Consider the following 15,303-nt stretch of genomic DNA (forward strand, 5'->3'; position numbering starts at 1 on the left):
TGTACCCTCAAAATTTCACCTTTAAATAACCTCCATTTCTCTATTACATCCTTCCCATAAAACAAATTGTCCCAATCCACTCCTTCTAAATCCTTTGCATCTCCTCAAAGTTAGCCTTTCTCCAATCAAAAATCTCAACTCGGGTCCAGTCCTATCCTTCTCCATAATTATATTGAAACTAATGGCACTGTGATCACTGGACCAGAAGTGCTCCCCAACACATACCTCCATCACGTGACCTATCTCATTCCCTAATAGAAGATCCAAACCTGCCCCTTCTCTAGTTGGTACCTTTATGTATTGCTGCAAAAAACTATCCTGCACACAATTTACAAACTCCAAACCATCTAGCCCTTTTACAGTATGAGCTTCCCAGCCTATGTGTGGAAAATTAAAATCTCCCACAATCACAACCTTGTGCTTACTACAAATATCTGCTATCTCCTTAAAAATTTGCTCCTCCAATTCTCGCTCCCCATTAGGTGGTCTATAATACACCCCTATAAGCGTTACTACACCCTTCCCATTCCTCAGTTCCACCCAAATAGCCTCCCTAGGCGAGCCAACTATTCTATCCTGCCAAACCACCGGTGTAATATTTTCTCTAACAAGCAATGCAACACCTCCCCCTCTTGTCCCTCCGATTCTATCACACCTGAAGCAACGAAATCCAGGAATATTTAGTTGCCAATCACACCCCTCCTGCAACCATGTTTCACTAATAGCTACAATATCATATTTCCAGGTATCAATCCATGCTCTAAGCTCATCTCCCTTTCTTACAATGCTCCTAGCATTAAAATAGATGCATTTAAGAAACTCTCCACCTCTTACTCTCTGTTTATCCCTAATGGTGCAAACAGCTTAATTGTCTTTTGCTTCCTTCTCCCCTATATCTTAGATCTAAGCGGTCCCCTTCTCTGTCACCTGCCTATCCTCCCTTACACACTGACTACTAGCTTTCTCTATTTGTGAACTAACCTCCTTTCTCTTAGTCTCTTCAATTTGATTCGCAACCCCCAACCATTCTAGTTTAAGGTCTCCCCAGTAGCCTTCGCAAATCCCGCCAGGATATTGGTCCCCCTAGGATTCAAGTGCAACCTGTCCTTTTTGTACAGGTCACACCTGCCCCAAAAGAGGTCCCAATGATCCAAAAACTTGAATCCCTGCCCCCTGTTTCAATCCCTCAGCTATGCATTTATCCTCCACCTCATTCCATTCCTACTCTCACTGTCGCGTGGCACAGGCAGTAATCCCGAGATTACTACCTTTGTGGTCCTTCTTCTCAACTCCCTTCCTAACTCCCTATATTCTCCTTTCAGGACCTCTTCCCTTTTCCTACCTATGTTATTGGTACCTATATGTACCACGACCTCTGACTCCTCACCCTCCCACTTCGGGATATCTTAGATGCAATCAGAAACATTCCAGACCCTGGCACCAGCGAGGCAAACTACCATCAGGTTCTCCTGAATGCGTCCACAGAATCACCTATCTGATCCCCTAACTATCGAGTTTATGATTACTAGTGCCCTCCTCTTCTTTTCCCTACCCTTCTGAGCTACAGGGCCGGACTCTGTGCCACTGTTGCTTCCCCCAGGTAAGCTGTCCCCCCCAACAGTACTCAAACAGGAGTACTTATTGTCAAGGGGCACAGCCACTAGGGTACTCTCTCGTACCTGACTCTTCCCCTTCCCCCTCCTAACCGTGACCCACTTGTCTGCCTCCCGTGGCTCCAGTGTGACCACCTGCCTGTAACACCTCTATCAACTCCTTACTCTTCCTTACCAGACGAACGTCATCGAGCTGCAGCTCCAGTTCCCTAACACGGTCCCTTATACCTTTCTTTTACCTCAGGTTATTCTTTTACCTCATATCTTCCCACTGTCTAGGAACACAGACACTCCTCTCAGGTGAAGCAGTGATTTACTATCCCTTATTCCAGTTTACTGTATTACATTTAGTACTGATAATATGGTATACTCTACATTTAAAAATGCATTTTGGCAGATAACAATGTGTAGTACATTTATTCACTCCACAAGACTGACCTTGAGTCTCTAGTTATGTTACTTGTCACCTTGATTCTCCAACCCAGTCACAACCTGAAATGTGTAAGGCGCCTTCAGCGTTATTGCAGCAAGACACAACACATTGCAACTTTAGGGCACATAATCAAGTTCAACATTTTAAAGTAGCACACTTTCTCTGACTCAAAAATGGCCTTCTCTGTTGTAAAGTTTTCTGTCGCTCATATTACTTTTGCTTTCCCTTTTCACATACACTGTCCATGAACAGACCAGTGGAAATCCACTAGACAAAAGTTATGACTGGCAGACAAGATTAAAGAAAATTCCAAAGCATTTTATAAGTACATGGAAAACCAGAGGGGAATTTTACAGTTCTATATGTCCTTTGTTTTCTCCTCTATACTGTATGCCTTCACTAATCTATCAACCAGCTAGCTCCAGAAATTGCATATCACCTGGTAACCATGAACTTGCCTAATCAGATAATTCCTTTGCACCTGTTTTCTCTTTGCAAGTTAAATTAACTTGTTTTCTTAATTGCCCAGTTTCGATGATGGACCTTAAATATTAATGCTTTTTCTAGAGACACTACCTGACTTGTTGAGTGTTTTCAGCAATTTTTGTGTTTGATTCAGATATCCAGAATCTGCAGTTATTAATTTTCATTCTCCTTGATTGTCCAGCTTTCATGGTAAAGGTATGAGGTAATGACAGCGTCGTCTGCTTCAGAAAAATATGCTGAACCACAGGAACAGTACAATATCTTGTTTACTTTCCAAGTGTCAAGTTTTCACTGAGCCCATTCCAGTTCAAACTCAATATCTTCAAGAGATCCTCTTCAAATGAACAGTGAAATCAGCTTCTAGAAGAAGGGAACAAGTTATTCTGTTATCTGAGTTATTTTCAATATAACTATTTTTTGATGTGTGACCATTTCAGCAAATCAATCATGACAAAAATTAATGCACTTGTCATATAACAGGAACTGCATGTTACAGATTGTGTCAGTTGTCGGTTCTCCGAGCAGCACAGTGGCACATCTAGGAGAGTAGCTGCCTTATAGCACTAGAGACCTGGATTCAATTCTGACCCAAAGACTTGATCATTATTTAATTAGCTACATAAACTGCTCCAAGAGAGTGGTAGATACTGGCGGGAGTTGATGAAAATGTGAGGAGAATAAAAAGATATAGTTTCAGTATATATTTGTTATTTTAATGAATGGCTTATTCCTGTGACTTTACAGCAATGATGAATTTGATGGATGGTGATTTGTTGGGCTAGGTGTTAGAGAGGGAATATTGGCTTCCAAAGCCATTTTATAAGTTTAGCCAGATAATTGAGATGAAACAGCCTTGCACCATTCCCAGCCAGGTCAATACGCTGGGAGCCAGATTCTAAGCAGGAGATTATATTGGGGTCACATTGGAACAAGCAGTATACACCCTGGAGTTGGGAACCTGCAATTCTGCAGCAGTAAATGATCTGTCCCATTATCTAATCATTATTATACTGCTGTTGTTAATGCTGTTTTCAATTTGCTGTCATTAACTACACCAGGTTTTTTAAAATTATTGTTTGAAGATGTGTTATACAACTAAAGTTGGTTGGAGTTGTCAGGAAGTTATGAAATGTATTTATGATATGATACATTGGTCATTGGTTTATATTTATCACATGTACTGAGGTAAACAAAAAGCTTTTGTTTACATGTCATCCAGGCAATTTCATTACATCAAAGTGGCTGAAAGGAAAAATAAAACAGAATGCAGGATATCACAAACAGATCCTGGAAACCTGAGCAACACACACAAAATGCTGGAGGAACTCAGCAGGCCAGGCAGCATCTATGGAAAAGAGTACAGTTGACGTTTTAAGCTGAAACCCTTCAGCAAGACTGGAGAAGAAAAGATGAGGAGTAGATTTAAAAGGTGGGGGGAGGGGAGAGAAACACAAAGTGATAGGTTGGAGGAAGAACACCTATATTCGGTTTGGGTAGCCTCCAGTCTGATGGCATGAACACTGATTTTTGAAACTTCCAGTAATGCCCCCCACACCTGCTCTCCATTACCATTTCCCATCCCCGTTTCCCCTCTCACCTGATCTCCTTTCCCACCCATCGTCTCCCTCTGCTGCTCCTCCCCACTTTTCTTTCTTCCATGGTCTTCTGTCTCTTTCACCAATCAACTTCCCAGCTCTTTACTTCATCCCTCCCTCTTCAGGTTTCACCTATTACCTTGTGTTTCTCTCTCCTCTCCTCCACCACCCCGCCACCTTTTAAATCTACTCCCCAGCTGTTTCTCTCCAGTCCTGCCAAAGGTTCTTGGACCAAAACGTTGACTGTACTCTTTTCCATAGATGATGTCTGGTCTGCCAAGTTCCTCCAGCATTGTGTGTGTGATGCAGAATATTGTGTTATCATTACAGTGCATGTGACGTGCAGGTAAACTAATGAAGTGTAAGGGCCATGACAGGGTAGATTGAGAGATTAATGGTTTGTCTTTATCACTTTGGATGTCTGTTTAAAAGTCTTACAATGTGGGATGGAAGCTCTCTTTAATCTGGGTGGTATTGTTCTTAAGCCTTTGCATTTTCTGCCTGATGGAAAGTAGGAGCAGAGGGAATGACTAGGGTGGGAGTGGTCCTTGATTAGGTTGGCTGCTTTTTTTGAGGCAGTGGGAAGTACAGACAGAGTCAATCAAGGTAAACTGGACTGCTCTGCAATTTGTTTTTAACATATAGAACAGAGCAGTTGCCATACCAAGTTGTGATACATCAAGAAGGAAGCTTTCTGTGGGCCTCTGTAAAAGTTGGTGAGAGTCACTGGGGCATGCAAATGTCCTTAAACTTCTGAGCAAGTAGGGGTGCTGGTGTGCTTTCTTAGACATAGTGACTGCACCAGGACAAGTTGCTGGGGATATTTATACCTCTGAACTTGAAATGTACAATCGTCTCTACCTCAGCATCTTTGGTAGAGACAGGGGTATGTATTCTGCTCTGCTTCCTGAAGTCAATGGCCAGCTCTTTTGTTCTCCTGATTTTGAGGAAAAGGTTGTTGTCTTGATATCATAACACTAAGTTCTCTATCTCCTTCCTGTACTCTCGTCATTGCTTGAGATCTGGCCCACCACAGTAGTTTCATCTACAACTTTGTAAATGAAGTTAAAGCAGGATATGGCCACACAGTCATGAATGTGTAGGGAATAAAGCACAATGTAGGGGGTACAGCTTTGTGAGGCACTATATATAACCATATTGTGTCCTAACAGCTAAATGAAATTGATTAAGCATTGCTTTTTATTATAATTTTAACAACAGCGAATGTTACTGGAACAGCTGTAGAAGAAATAAAGAGCATTTAATATTCAAAATATAATATGCAACTAGCATTTGAAAGTAATATTTGCTCAATGTGGGCTTAAATGATATTGGTAATCTAGTAATTTATTGCTAACATTGAAATCTAATTAAGAATCATAGTTTTCTGGGTTCATAGTGCAGAGTAAATCAGTGTTAACAATCTATGATAGATTTGCATAGGCAGCATTTGCTCTTTCAATTAAATCATATATTCTTAGAATCACGTCACAAAACTGAGTGAAAGCATTGGTGGTTAGATGTTAAAAATAAATTACTATTAAAGCTGTTTCTCTATTTCATCCACTAACTCCATCACTGTATATATATATGTATTCACTAGCCTTATGAATGAGTTTGTTGATTCTGTTGGTGTCTGCTACCCTCAGCCTGCTGCCCCAGCACACAACAGAAAACATGATAGCACTGGCCACCACAGACTCAGGATGTTGCCTCGGGCAGGGGAAGTGCAAATGAACTAAAATATTTTTGTAGCAAATTCCAGTTTATAATCTATGTTTGTTTCTGTCCATTTTCTGCCTTGAAGCTTTCACGTGTTGAACTTTTCCTTCCTTTTGAATACAGCACAGCCTAACTGGATTCAGAACATAACAGATGCATATGTGCCCATTGAAGAAAGTCTTCAGTGGGTTTGCAAGGCAAATGGAGACCCAAAGCCTTCATACAGCTGGCTAAAGAATGGTAAACCCCTCGTAATGGAGGTAAGCTATTACTAATGCATTGTCTCTGTATTACTCTCAAAAAGTAATTTAGAGTAGACGGAAGCAGATAAATGTTAATGTCTTCTGATCTTTGACAATGTTTCCTGATAGATACAAGCCTCAAGCAGACAGTGTCCATGCTTAAATTACGTCTACTCCAGCAAGAAATGAAGTGAGGAATTGCGGAGTTATTAGCATGCGTGTTCTTTTCTGATATTAAGCTGAACTCATCAAATGTAGCAATACAATTACTGAAATGTCAGAATGAAGTATTACTGGTTTTTAATCAGTGGAATTACTAAAGGTCATCATTATATTCCACTCTGTACCCAAGCAGCCAAATGAAAAATTCAGATTTAAATGACTGAAAACACTGTATGGAAAACAACCTAACAAAATTAAAATAGTTTCAAATGAAAATTGTGTTTTCCATTAGATGTTAAGAGAAACTATAAAATGGGTATTCATTGAAATAAGGCACTTGCGTGTTCTTTCATTGACAGGAAAGAATTCTGGTGGAAAAGGGAGTACTTACCATCCGTGCTGTTAACCTGTCAGACTCCGGCATGTATCAATGCCTGGCTGAAAATAAACATGGAGTAATATATCTCAATGCCGAGCTTCGGGTTCTGGGTAAGAATAATTTAATTCACTCATAGATGGACAGGTGGTGCACACAATTAACTTTTAACTGTGCTTACGTCAATGTTATAGGTATCCATGAGTGCGAAATTCGAGGCTCATAAAAGTTATGTGCCATGTCTCCAAGTTATCAAATTGTGATTCTGAACTAGCAGTCACAACACAAAATAATTTCCCTTGTTCTTTATATCATACCACTTCTAGCTGAAGAATAGATGCCCCAGTGGTGGTAGTAGTTCATTTCTATAGATCATATCTGATACAGGTGTACGATGCAGTTATCATGGCGTTGTCTTTTCCTACCACAAAAAGCAGTCTCACTGTTAACAACAAGGAACTACCCCATTGATATCCTTCACTGGTGCAATTTGACTTGGAAATATTTACAGTTGCATCGATTCTGGAAATACCCTTTTTGATATATTTATACGGCTGAAGAAAAGCACACTCGTTAACATTTTTCTATAATTAGCATTGTCTAATGATTTAGGTTCCTGTTTTAGTCTGCGATATAAGTAGTTAGTGAATTTCATAAAACAAAAGAATTGATTAACACAAAATGTGATTGATTCGAATTGAGTTTATACATTTTCATGATACGATATTAATAAAATAATCAATTTCAAGTAAATTTTCTGCACCATTCACTGAAGTTACTGACATTTACTAAGCTGCAATCCGTAGTGTCATGCTTTTTATGAGCAACAAAACTAACAGTTTGAAAAGAAGATTTAAGATCCATGTTATTTATGTATAATTGGTTTCTTAAAATTACAGAAGAATGTGTGGGATGGTAATTCAATTCAGATCTGTTCAGTGGACAGATAAAAGACATAGCATTTATAGGTAGCTGTGGCCCAGATCATAATACAATTAGAATCTTATTTGTGACTTCTTTGTGGGAACATTACAATATGAACGTTTTCACACACAATCGAAATAAAAACAATAGTTTTTTTTTGGCTATCCTATAGAGCAGTTATATTTTTCCACTGGTGCTAACAAACCTTTAATACGGAATTTTGTCAAAGTGCTACTTATTCCGTCTACAATATTTTTCAAATGCCTAGCAATTGTTAACATTTCAGGAATTACACGAGACTTTCCAAAATATCACCACTGAGTTGTTTCTGAAAACTCACAGGTGATACTGTTATATTATTTTTATTAATCATATTATTATTTCTATTCATGTGGAAAGCTTCATTATCTTAAGGGAACACATCTTATAAAAGTAAAGTATTTTAAATAGTTTCTAATGAATGTTTGTTTTCCCAACTTCACTAATGTCTCACTAAGCCTTTGGTCTCCCAGTAATAAGTTGGTCAGTGAAAGTGCCCTGGCCCAATTGATGGAGCCTTGCTCACTGCAAGATTTTGTAATCATGGATCCCGCAGAAATACCTAAATAGTCAGAATGAAATAAGCTCCATGCTAAATTGACTGACAAAGCTAGCAACAGTTTGAATGTTTTGAAATTCACAAACATTTAAATATATCAAGCTATTAAAAAGCATACTTTTTTATTTATTAGAAAACACATTTAAAATGATCAAGGAAGCTTGAAACATAACTAGTAACCGATACTTCTCCCTCACAGCTATTCCTTTCCATTGAACTTAATAGACTCATTGAACTGTAACAGGCACTGTAAGTACTGAAGCCGAATAATGTTTCAGTACATTTCTGCTATTGCAGAAAGAATCCTGTGATCCTGAGATCATTAAGATATAATGTGAAAAGTACCAGACCCAGGACTTGCCCCTGCTGATCACCACTAGTCCAGGGCAGCCAACCAGAAACGGTTCTGTTTATTTCTACTCTTCGCCTTCTGTCAGTCAGCCATTCCTCAGCCTATTCTGGAATCCTTCCTGTAATACCAAGGGCTCTTATCTTGTTTAGCAGCCTCATGTGTGACACCTTGTCAAAGGCTCTCTAAAAATCCAAGAAAACAACATCTACTGACTCTCCTTTGTCTATCCTGTCCGGTTATTTCTTCAAAGAATTCCAACAGATTCCAAAAGAATTCCCTTAAGAAAACCATGCTGAGGTTGGCCTAATTTACCATGTGGTCTAAGTACCCCAAAACCTCTTCCTTAATAATGGACTCTAACATTCTACCAACCACTGAAGTTGGGATAACTGGTCTATAATTTCCTGTCTTTTGGCTCCCATCCATCTTGTATAGTGAAGTGGCATTTGCAATTTCCCAGTCCTCTGGACCATTCTAGAAACTAGTGACTCTTGAAAAGCCACTTCTAATGTCTCCACAATCTCTTCAGCTACCTCTTTCAGAACGCTGGGGTGTAGTCCATCTGGTCCATGTGACTTATCTACCAAAGGAACTTTCAGCTTCCAATACACTTTCTCCTTAGTAACAGCAACTACACTTGCATCTGACCCTGACAGCCTTGAATTTCAGGGATGCTGCTTGTATCTTCCACGGTGAAGACTGGCACAACATATGTATAAAGTTCATCGCCATTTCTTTGTCCCCCTCAAGAATCATTTTCCAGTTGTCCAATGTCCTCTCTTGCCTCTCTTTTACCCTTTATACAATGAAAATACTTTTGGTATTCTCTTTTATATTATTGGTTAGCTAATAATATTATTGGTTGGAGTGAAGGTACAAATCTGCCATGATCTAATTAATTGCCCAAACAGGCTGGAGGGAAGAATATTGAATTGATTTTGTTTCCCTTTAATGAATCTTGGTATCTCGCCATGTTTTCTTAGTAATAAAATTGTACTAAATCATTTGTCGATCCTACACACTGTGTTATTTAGCCATTTCTAGTACATTGTGGACCATTTGCATTTTTATTTTATTTTGAAACTCATTTGTCTATATGAGTTCATTCAGTGCAATCCTTTAGCCTGGAGAAGTCTGCAATGGCTAAGGTTTTATTTTGTAGTTTCTTGAATCATAAAGAAATCAACCACCCAGCGTCCATCAATTATTAATCTCCCATTTACACCAATCATATGCTAATCCCTCGTTCCTTAAGGTTGCTAGAGCCAGAAGGAATAGTAGGGATAAGCTCCCTCTATCTATTAAATGTTGCCAATGGCGTGCATCTCAAATGCCCTCTGACAACAAAGTCCAGCTCCTGGCCTTCTCATGTGACTTAGGTACTAGGCCCCAATGGAAACATTTCTACTGACAGGTGCAGGGGCAAAGGTGGGTTACTTGCACCTTAAAAACAGTATCTTTTAAAAAGATGTGGCTCATCAGCTATGGTTTGCAGCTCATCCTCATCGGGGGATCAAAGGTAGAGAAGGTCAGCAGCTTTAAATTCCTCAGTAACATCATTTCAGAGGACCTGTTCTGGGCTCAGCACATAAGTGCAATTCTAAAGAAGGCACAGCAGCACCTCTATTGTCTTAGAAGTTTGTGAAGATTTGGCATGAGATCTAAAATGTTGACAAACTTCTATAGATGTGTGATGACGCGTATGTTTTCTGGTTGCACCACAGTCTGTATGGAAACACCAATGCCCTTGAATGGAAAATCCTACAAAGAGTAGTGGATATGGCCCAGTCCATCACAAATAACGCACATCTACATGAAATGCTGTCACAGGAAAGCAGTATCCATCATCAGCAGCCCCCACCACACAGTTCATGATCTCCTCTTGTTGCTGCCATTAGAAAGAAGGTACAGGACCCTCAGGACTCACATTGGTTCAGGAACAATTATTACCCCTCAACCACAGGCTCTTGAACCAGTGGTGAAAACTTCATTCAACTTCACTTTTCCCATCGCTGAGTTGTTCCTACAACTTATGTACCTATTTTCAAGGAGTCTTCATCTCATGTTCTCAATATTTATTGCTTATTTATTTATTATTATTTTTCTCTTTTGTATTTGCACAGTTTGTTGTCTTGGGCACATTGGTTGCTTGTCTGCCCTGTTGGGAGCTGTCTTTCATTGATTCTATTATGGTTCTTGCATTTACTGAGTATGCCTGCAAGAAAACAAATCTCAGGGTTGTTTTAAGTGACATACATGTATTTTGATTATAAACTTATTTTGAACTTTGATGTAGGGGAAGGAAAACCCTGATCTCAAACCTTCATTGCTTTTTGATTATACCCACTCATGGGAAAGCCTTTGGGAATAATCCCTGGAGAAAAATCCAGAGCTGGAATCCTTAAGTCAGTCCCATGTTGCTTTCAATGCTGACAACTCCTGTGACACTTCTGGTGCCGACCTATATCAGTCTCTGCCATTCCTTTGGTTTCATCCACTGTGCGGAAAGGGGGAGTCTGCTGCCTGGGCAACAGCTTGCTCTCCATACCATACTGCTCTGGCTTGCATATTACATAGACACCAAGGATAGAACATCCACGCTCGACCCTGACCAACAGAGGGCCTCAGATACCAATCCCATTCTCACCACTTCCTCATCAATTGTCAACTAATTTTGCCACTCACCTGTACACAAAGGGTAATTTACAATGATTAATGAATCTAGAATCCCTTAACCACAGTTTATTATGAGGAGCAAACTGGACCAGGCATTCAAAAGGAGAATACCCAAGGTCAGTATTAATGACTGCACTCTGGTGCTGTGGAACAGCAGCTCTGCTTGCACCACTGTTCTGCTCTGGATATTCTGCAGAAATTGGAGAGCCTCAGTCTGCATATCAGTCGTCTCTCGATAACATATCCTTGTATTGTTCCAGTACTGAAATACTACAGGCCTTATTCGAATCTCCACAATGAAAGGCGAACACTTTGATTCAGAATAGCCTCAACAATCTAAAATGATATTGTGCTAAAGACCATAAAACTACAGTCACCCTCGTGTCCAGACTCTCTGCTTCTGGTTCAATCACTGCAGCTTCTACAGGGCCAACAAAAAGTGTTACTGTCTTTTGTAAATGAATTGATTGTATTTTTTATGATCGCAAGACCCTGCTGGACATTAAGAACTCAAAGCACTGCAGGTCTGTCCCATTGGTGAGTTGCTCATTGGCGGAGAAACTGAAGGAGCTGGACATGCTGCAGACCGGAGGAGTTGATGCGCAGAAGAGATGTGCAGTTTAACAGCGAGTGATTACCTTAGTCACTTTTCTTGTGATCGCAAGATCCTGTCGGATATTTTTAATATGGAAATCTGCAAGATCGACTCACTGATTTTTTGGGCAGATGGCGGGGGAGCTGCATGGCCTCGGTTGTAGAGAGGACGCCGCCTGTTTACAGCTGCCCAACAGAGAGGTGTCAGAGTCGAGGCATGCCACTGGAGGTGGTGCAGCTCGGCATCCAAGCTGGCATTGATGCTGTCCACAGTGTTTGCTCAGCAGAAGACAAATGTTTCATTGCAGATTGTTGCAACATTCATGGATTCAAGGTTTTGGACTTCTTTTGTGTGTGACTGTATTTTACTGATACCTTACATGTGTATGACTGTTGGTACTGTGTTTTGCACTTTGGCCCCAGAGTAACACTGTTTCATCTGACTGTATTCATTGGTATTCATGTATGGTTGAATGACAATTAAACTTGAACTTGAACCTTAAGAAATGCCTTTGCTTTTGCTTCTCAGTGTCTCAGTTTTCTGTGAAAAGAAGGAAATCAATCCATATCCTCTAGTTTTTATTTCAACTCAAATCATTGGAAACTGAAATTAATCTTGATATAATAATGGCTCTAATTAAACTTCTAAAAAAACTTTTGAAAAGCCATTACTAACAAAAATCTGAAATGAAAAATAGTAAGCTCTATGAGTACCAGAAGAATACTTTTTAAGTTTCAAAGGCAATATTAGAACTTCAGTAAAGACTACAACTACATTTTAATCAAAAATACACTACAGCTCTAATAAAGGATTTTCTTGTGGCTTCAGGCTTAAAATGGTGATATTTTAAATTGCACCCCATCCATTTCTCGGCTAGGAAATGAGTAGCATGGAGTGAAAACCTGAGGCAGCAGGTTTTTCTTTCCCTTCCTTGAATGATTAAAACTGCCAAATACAAATCCCATACAGGTCCCATAAATTGACATTCAGTAAGTCTGTCGAAAATACAACTTCCATGTGTCAGTCAAGGTCCTTTTCTGTTTTGAGACCAATTTCTCAACTCATAGTACCGTTTCCAGCCAGACCTGGCAGCAAATATAGTTGTTCTTGAGGAAACAGCTATAGAATGGCCCAGGAGTAATCTGAATTTTCTAGTGGGTGTTTTGATGGGATCAGGGGAAAAACAGAATGTTCTCCTGATTTCACAAAAAACAGCCAATGGTGGCAGTTGGTCACTGGCTCAATTTTCTCATTCCCCTCTATTACACCCAGAGCAGCTCATCCATGATGGAAGTCCTAAATCTCCCCAGCAAACTTAAAGATATCAAACATGATGATAACTCACCTACAGTTCACCGATATAAGTTCACCCAAGGTTATGTACAAGATAATTTCACCCATCCAAGTGCATGTGTCATTAAACAGAGCAGAAGATAGTGATAAGTGTAATAAATATGGAAAATGATTTCCCTTCTAGACAATGAAGTGCATTGACTTCACTAAAAAAAACTGAAATGGTGGGCAAGTCTTTTGGAGCATATTTCTTTGAAGATTTCCTTTGTTGCTTAAAGATCATAACCTACACATTATAATGGTAGTTACCTTGTTTTAAAGGATTTTAAATATCAGGATTATAATCTAGGCACATTGCAGCGACATTGAAATGAAGACTATATTGCCAATTTTACATAGTATCCATATAGAACTGTCTTTTATATGAAGCAAATACTATATTAAATGAAACAAACTAGGTTTCAGAAGAATAAGTTAATAAGTTGCAAGCACTGATATAAAAAATAAAAGCCTCAGTGTCTGATAAGAAACCTGTACTGTACATAACCCATCAAATAAGTACATAAGAGACAAAATATATCGATGGCTCAAAATGAAAAGCTTATTTCATTGACGAGGCAAATCACAAAATGCGATTTGAGGTAAATGCCTCGGTGCTGAAAAATCTTACAGACCACCTGCAGCTCATGACTTAACAGATACCTCTACAAATGAATAACCGCCCATAAAATGATTAAACTTAAAAGTCTGGCACAGGAAGTCTGGTTCATTCTTAAAATGGCAGAACTAGTTGTCACTCATGTTTTCTCTCTCTCTCTCTCTCTCTCTCCCCCCCTCTCTCTCCTGCTCTCTCTTCCCCTCTCTCCCCCAACCCCCTCTCTCCCCCTCTCTCCCTCTCCCCCCTCTCTCCACCTCTCTCCCCCCTCCCTCTCCCTCTCCCTCCCTGTTCAACGTTTATTCTTTCTTATCATTCATATGTGCTTGTGATACCATTCATTAAATATTGTGGAGATACGATTACCACATCGAGTGATATTTGTGCATTTTTGACTTATGAACATCTGTAAGAATGGAGATTATTTGTTGCCCAAGAATGACTTGCTTTCCCAAGCTTCTGACTGAAGGTGAAGCATTTACAAAACTTTGACTGTGTGCATTCAGAAAATCAACACTGACAGTTTTATAATCCAAACTTATTAATTACCCATCTGCATGTTACTTCCAGTTTGGTAGTCTGGAGCCATTGCATTTTAGAGGTGGTCAGTGACCAGACATAAACAAATGAGAGACGAAAAATGCAGCTAGAGGAGATGGTACTGAAGTTAAGATACGAAAAAATGTCACAGGTGATAAGGAAGAGGATGTAAAGGAGTTTAACAGGATTGAAATAATAGGAAGGAGCAGGTGATGAGATTGAAAAGGTAAAGTTAAAAATCTGTCAAAGGTAGTAAATGCCTATCAGAAAGAAATGTCCAACATGATTGTAACCAGTTAGGTGATGGGTGATAGTGAAATCAAATCTTCAATTTGGATTTTAAAGAATTTTGGGGGCTGTCCCAAAATGATAAATCTTCCATACTGTATCTATTCATAGCTCAGAAATATTTCATTTGATTCCACTTCTATTATTTCAAATCATGGAGAAAAAATAGGATGTAAAACTCTTAAAACCTCACCTGAATGCAGAGGTACATTCCCTTCTCAAAGCCTGAGATGCTGCCTTCAAATCCAGTGACAAAATGGCTCTCAGAGCAGTCAGGAGAAATCTTACCTTAGGCATCAAGAGGGGAAAGACTGCCTACACACAAAATACTTAGGAACACCTATTTGATAATGATCCCTGGCGTATACAGTTATGCATCAAGGGCATTACAGACTACACAAGGAAAACAGCATTGACTGGACCAGTTAACACACACAGAATGCTGCAGGAACTCAGCAGGCTAGGCAGCATCTATAGAAAAGAGTACAGTCGACATTTCGACATCCTGATGAAGGGTTTTGGCCCAAAGGGTCGACTGTACTCTTTTTCACAGATGCTGCCTTGCCTGCTGAGTTCTTCCAGCATTTTGTGTGTTTTGCTTGGATTTCCAGCATCTGCAGATTTTCTTCTGTTTGTGATTTAAGTGTAACAGTGACACCTCCTTCCCTGATGCTCTAAGCAACTCTTATACACACTTTGAAGGCATGCAACACAACTATGCAACAAAAGCTACCGCCCTCTCGGATCAAAAGC

General features: G+C 39.6%; 1 protein-coding gene across 4 annotated transcripts in view; it reads left to right on the forward strand.

The window, feature by feature from the left end:
* LOC134356779 (contactin-4-like) overlaps window positions 1-15,303 on the forward strand; it is a 2,290,679-nt gene that overhangs the window by 1,755,571 nt on the left and 519,805 nt on the right. For all 4 annotated transcript variants that reach the window (XM_063067893.1, XM_063067892.1, XM_063067894.1 and 1 more), the window contains 2 exons: window positions 5,973-6,109; window positions 6,613-6,742. In XM_063067893.1, the coding sequence (XP_062923963.1) occupies window positions 5,973-6,109; window positions 6,613-6,742 (267 nt within the window). The remainder of the gene's footprint in view (window positions 1-5,972; window positions 6,110-6,612; window positions 6,743-15,303) is intronic.

This window comes from Mobula hypostoma, chromosome 15, assembly GCF_963921235.1.
Source record: "Mobula hypostoma chromosome 15, sMobHyp1.1, whole genome shotgun sequence".
Taxonomy (NCBI): domain Eukaryota; kingdom Metazoa; phylum Chordata; class Chondrichthyes; order Myliobatiformes; family Myliobatidae; genus Mobula; species Mobula hypostoma.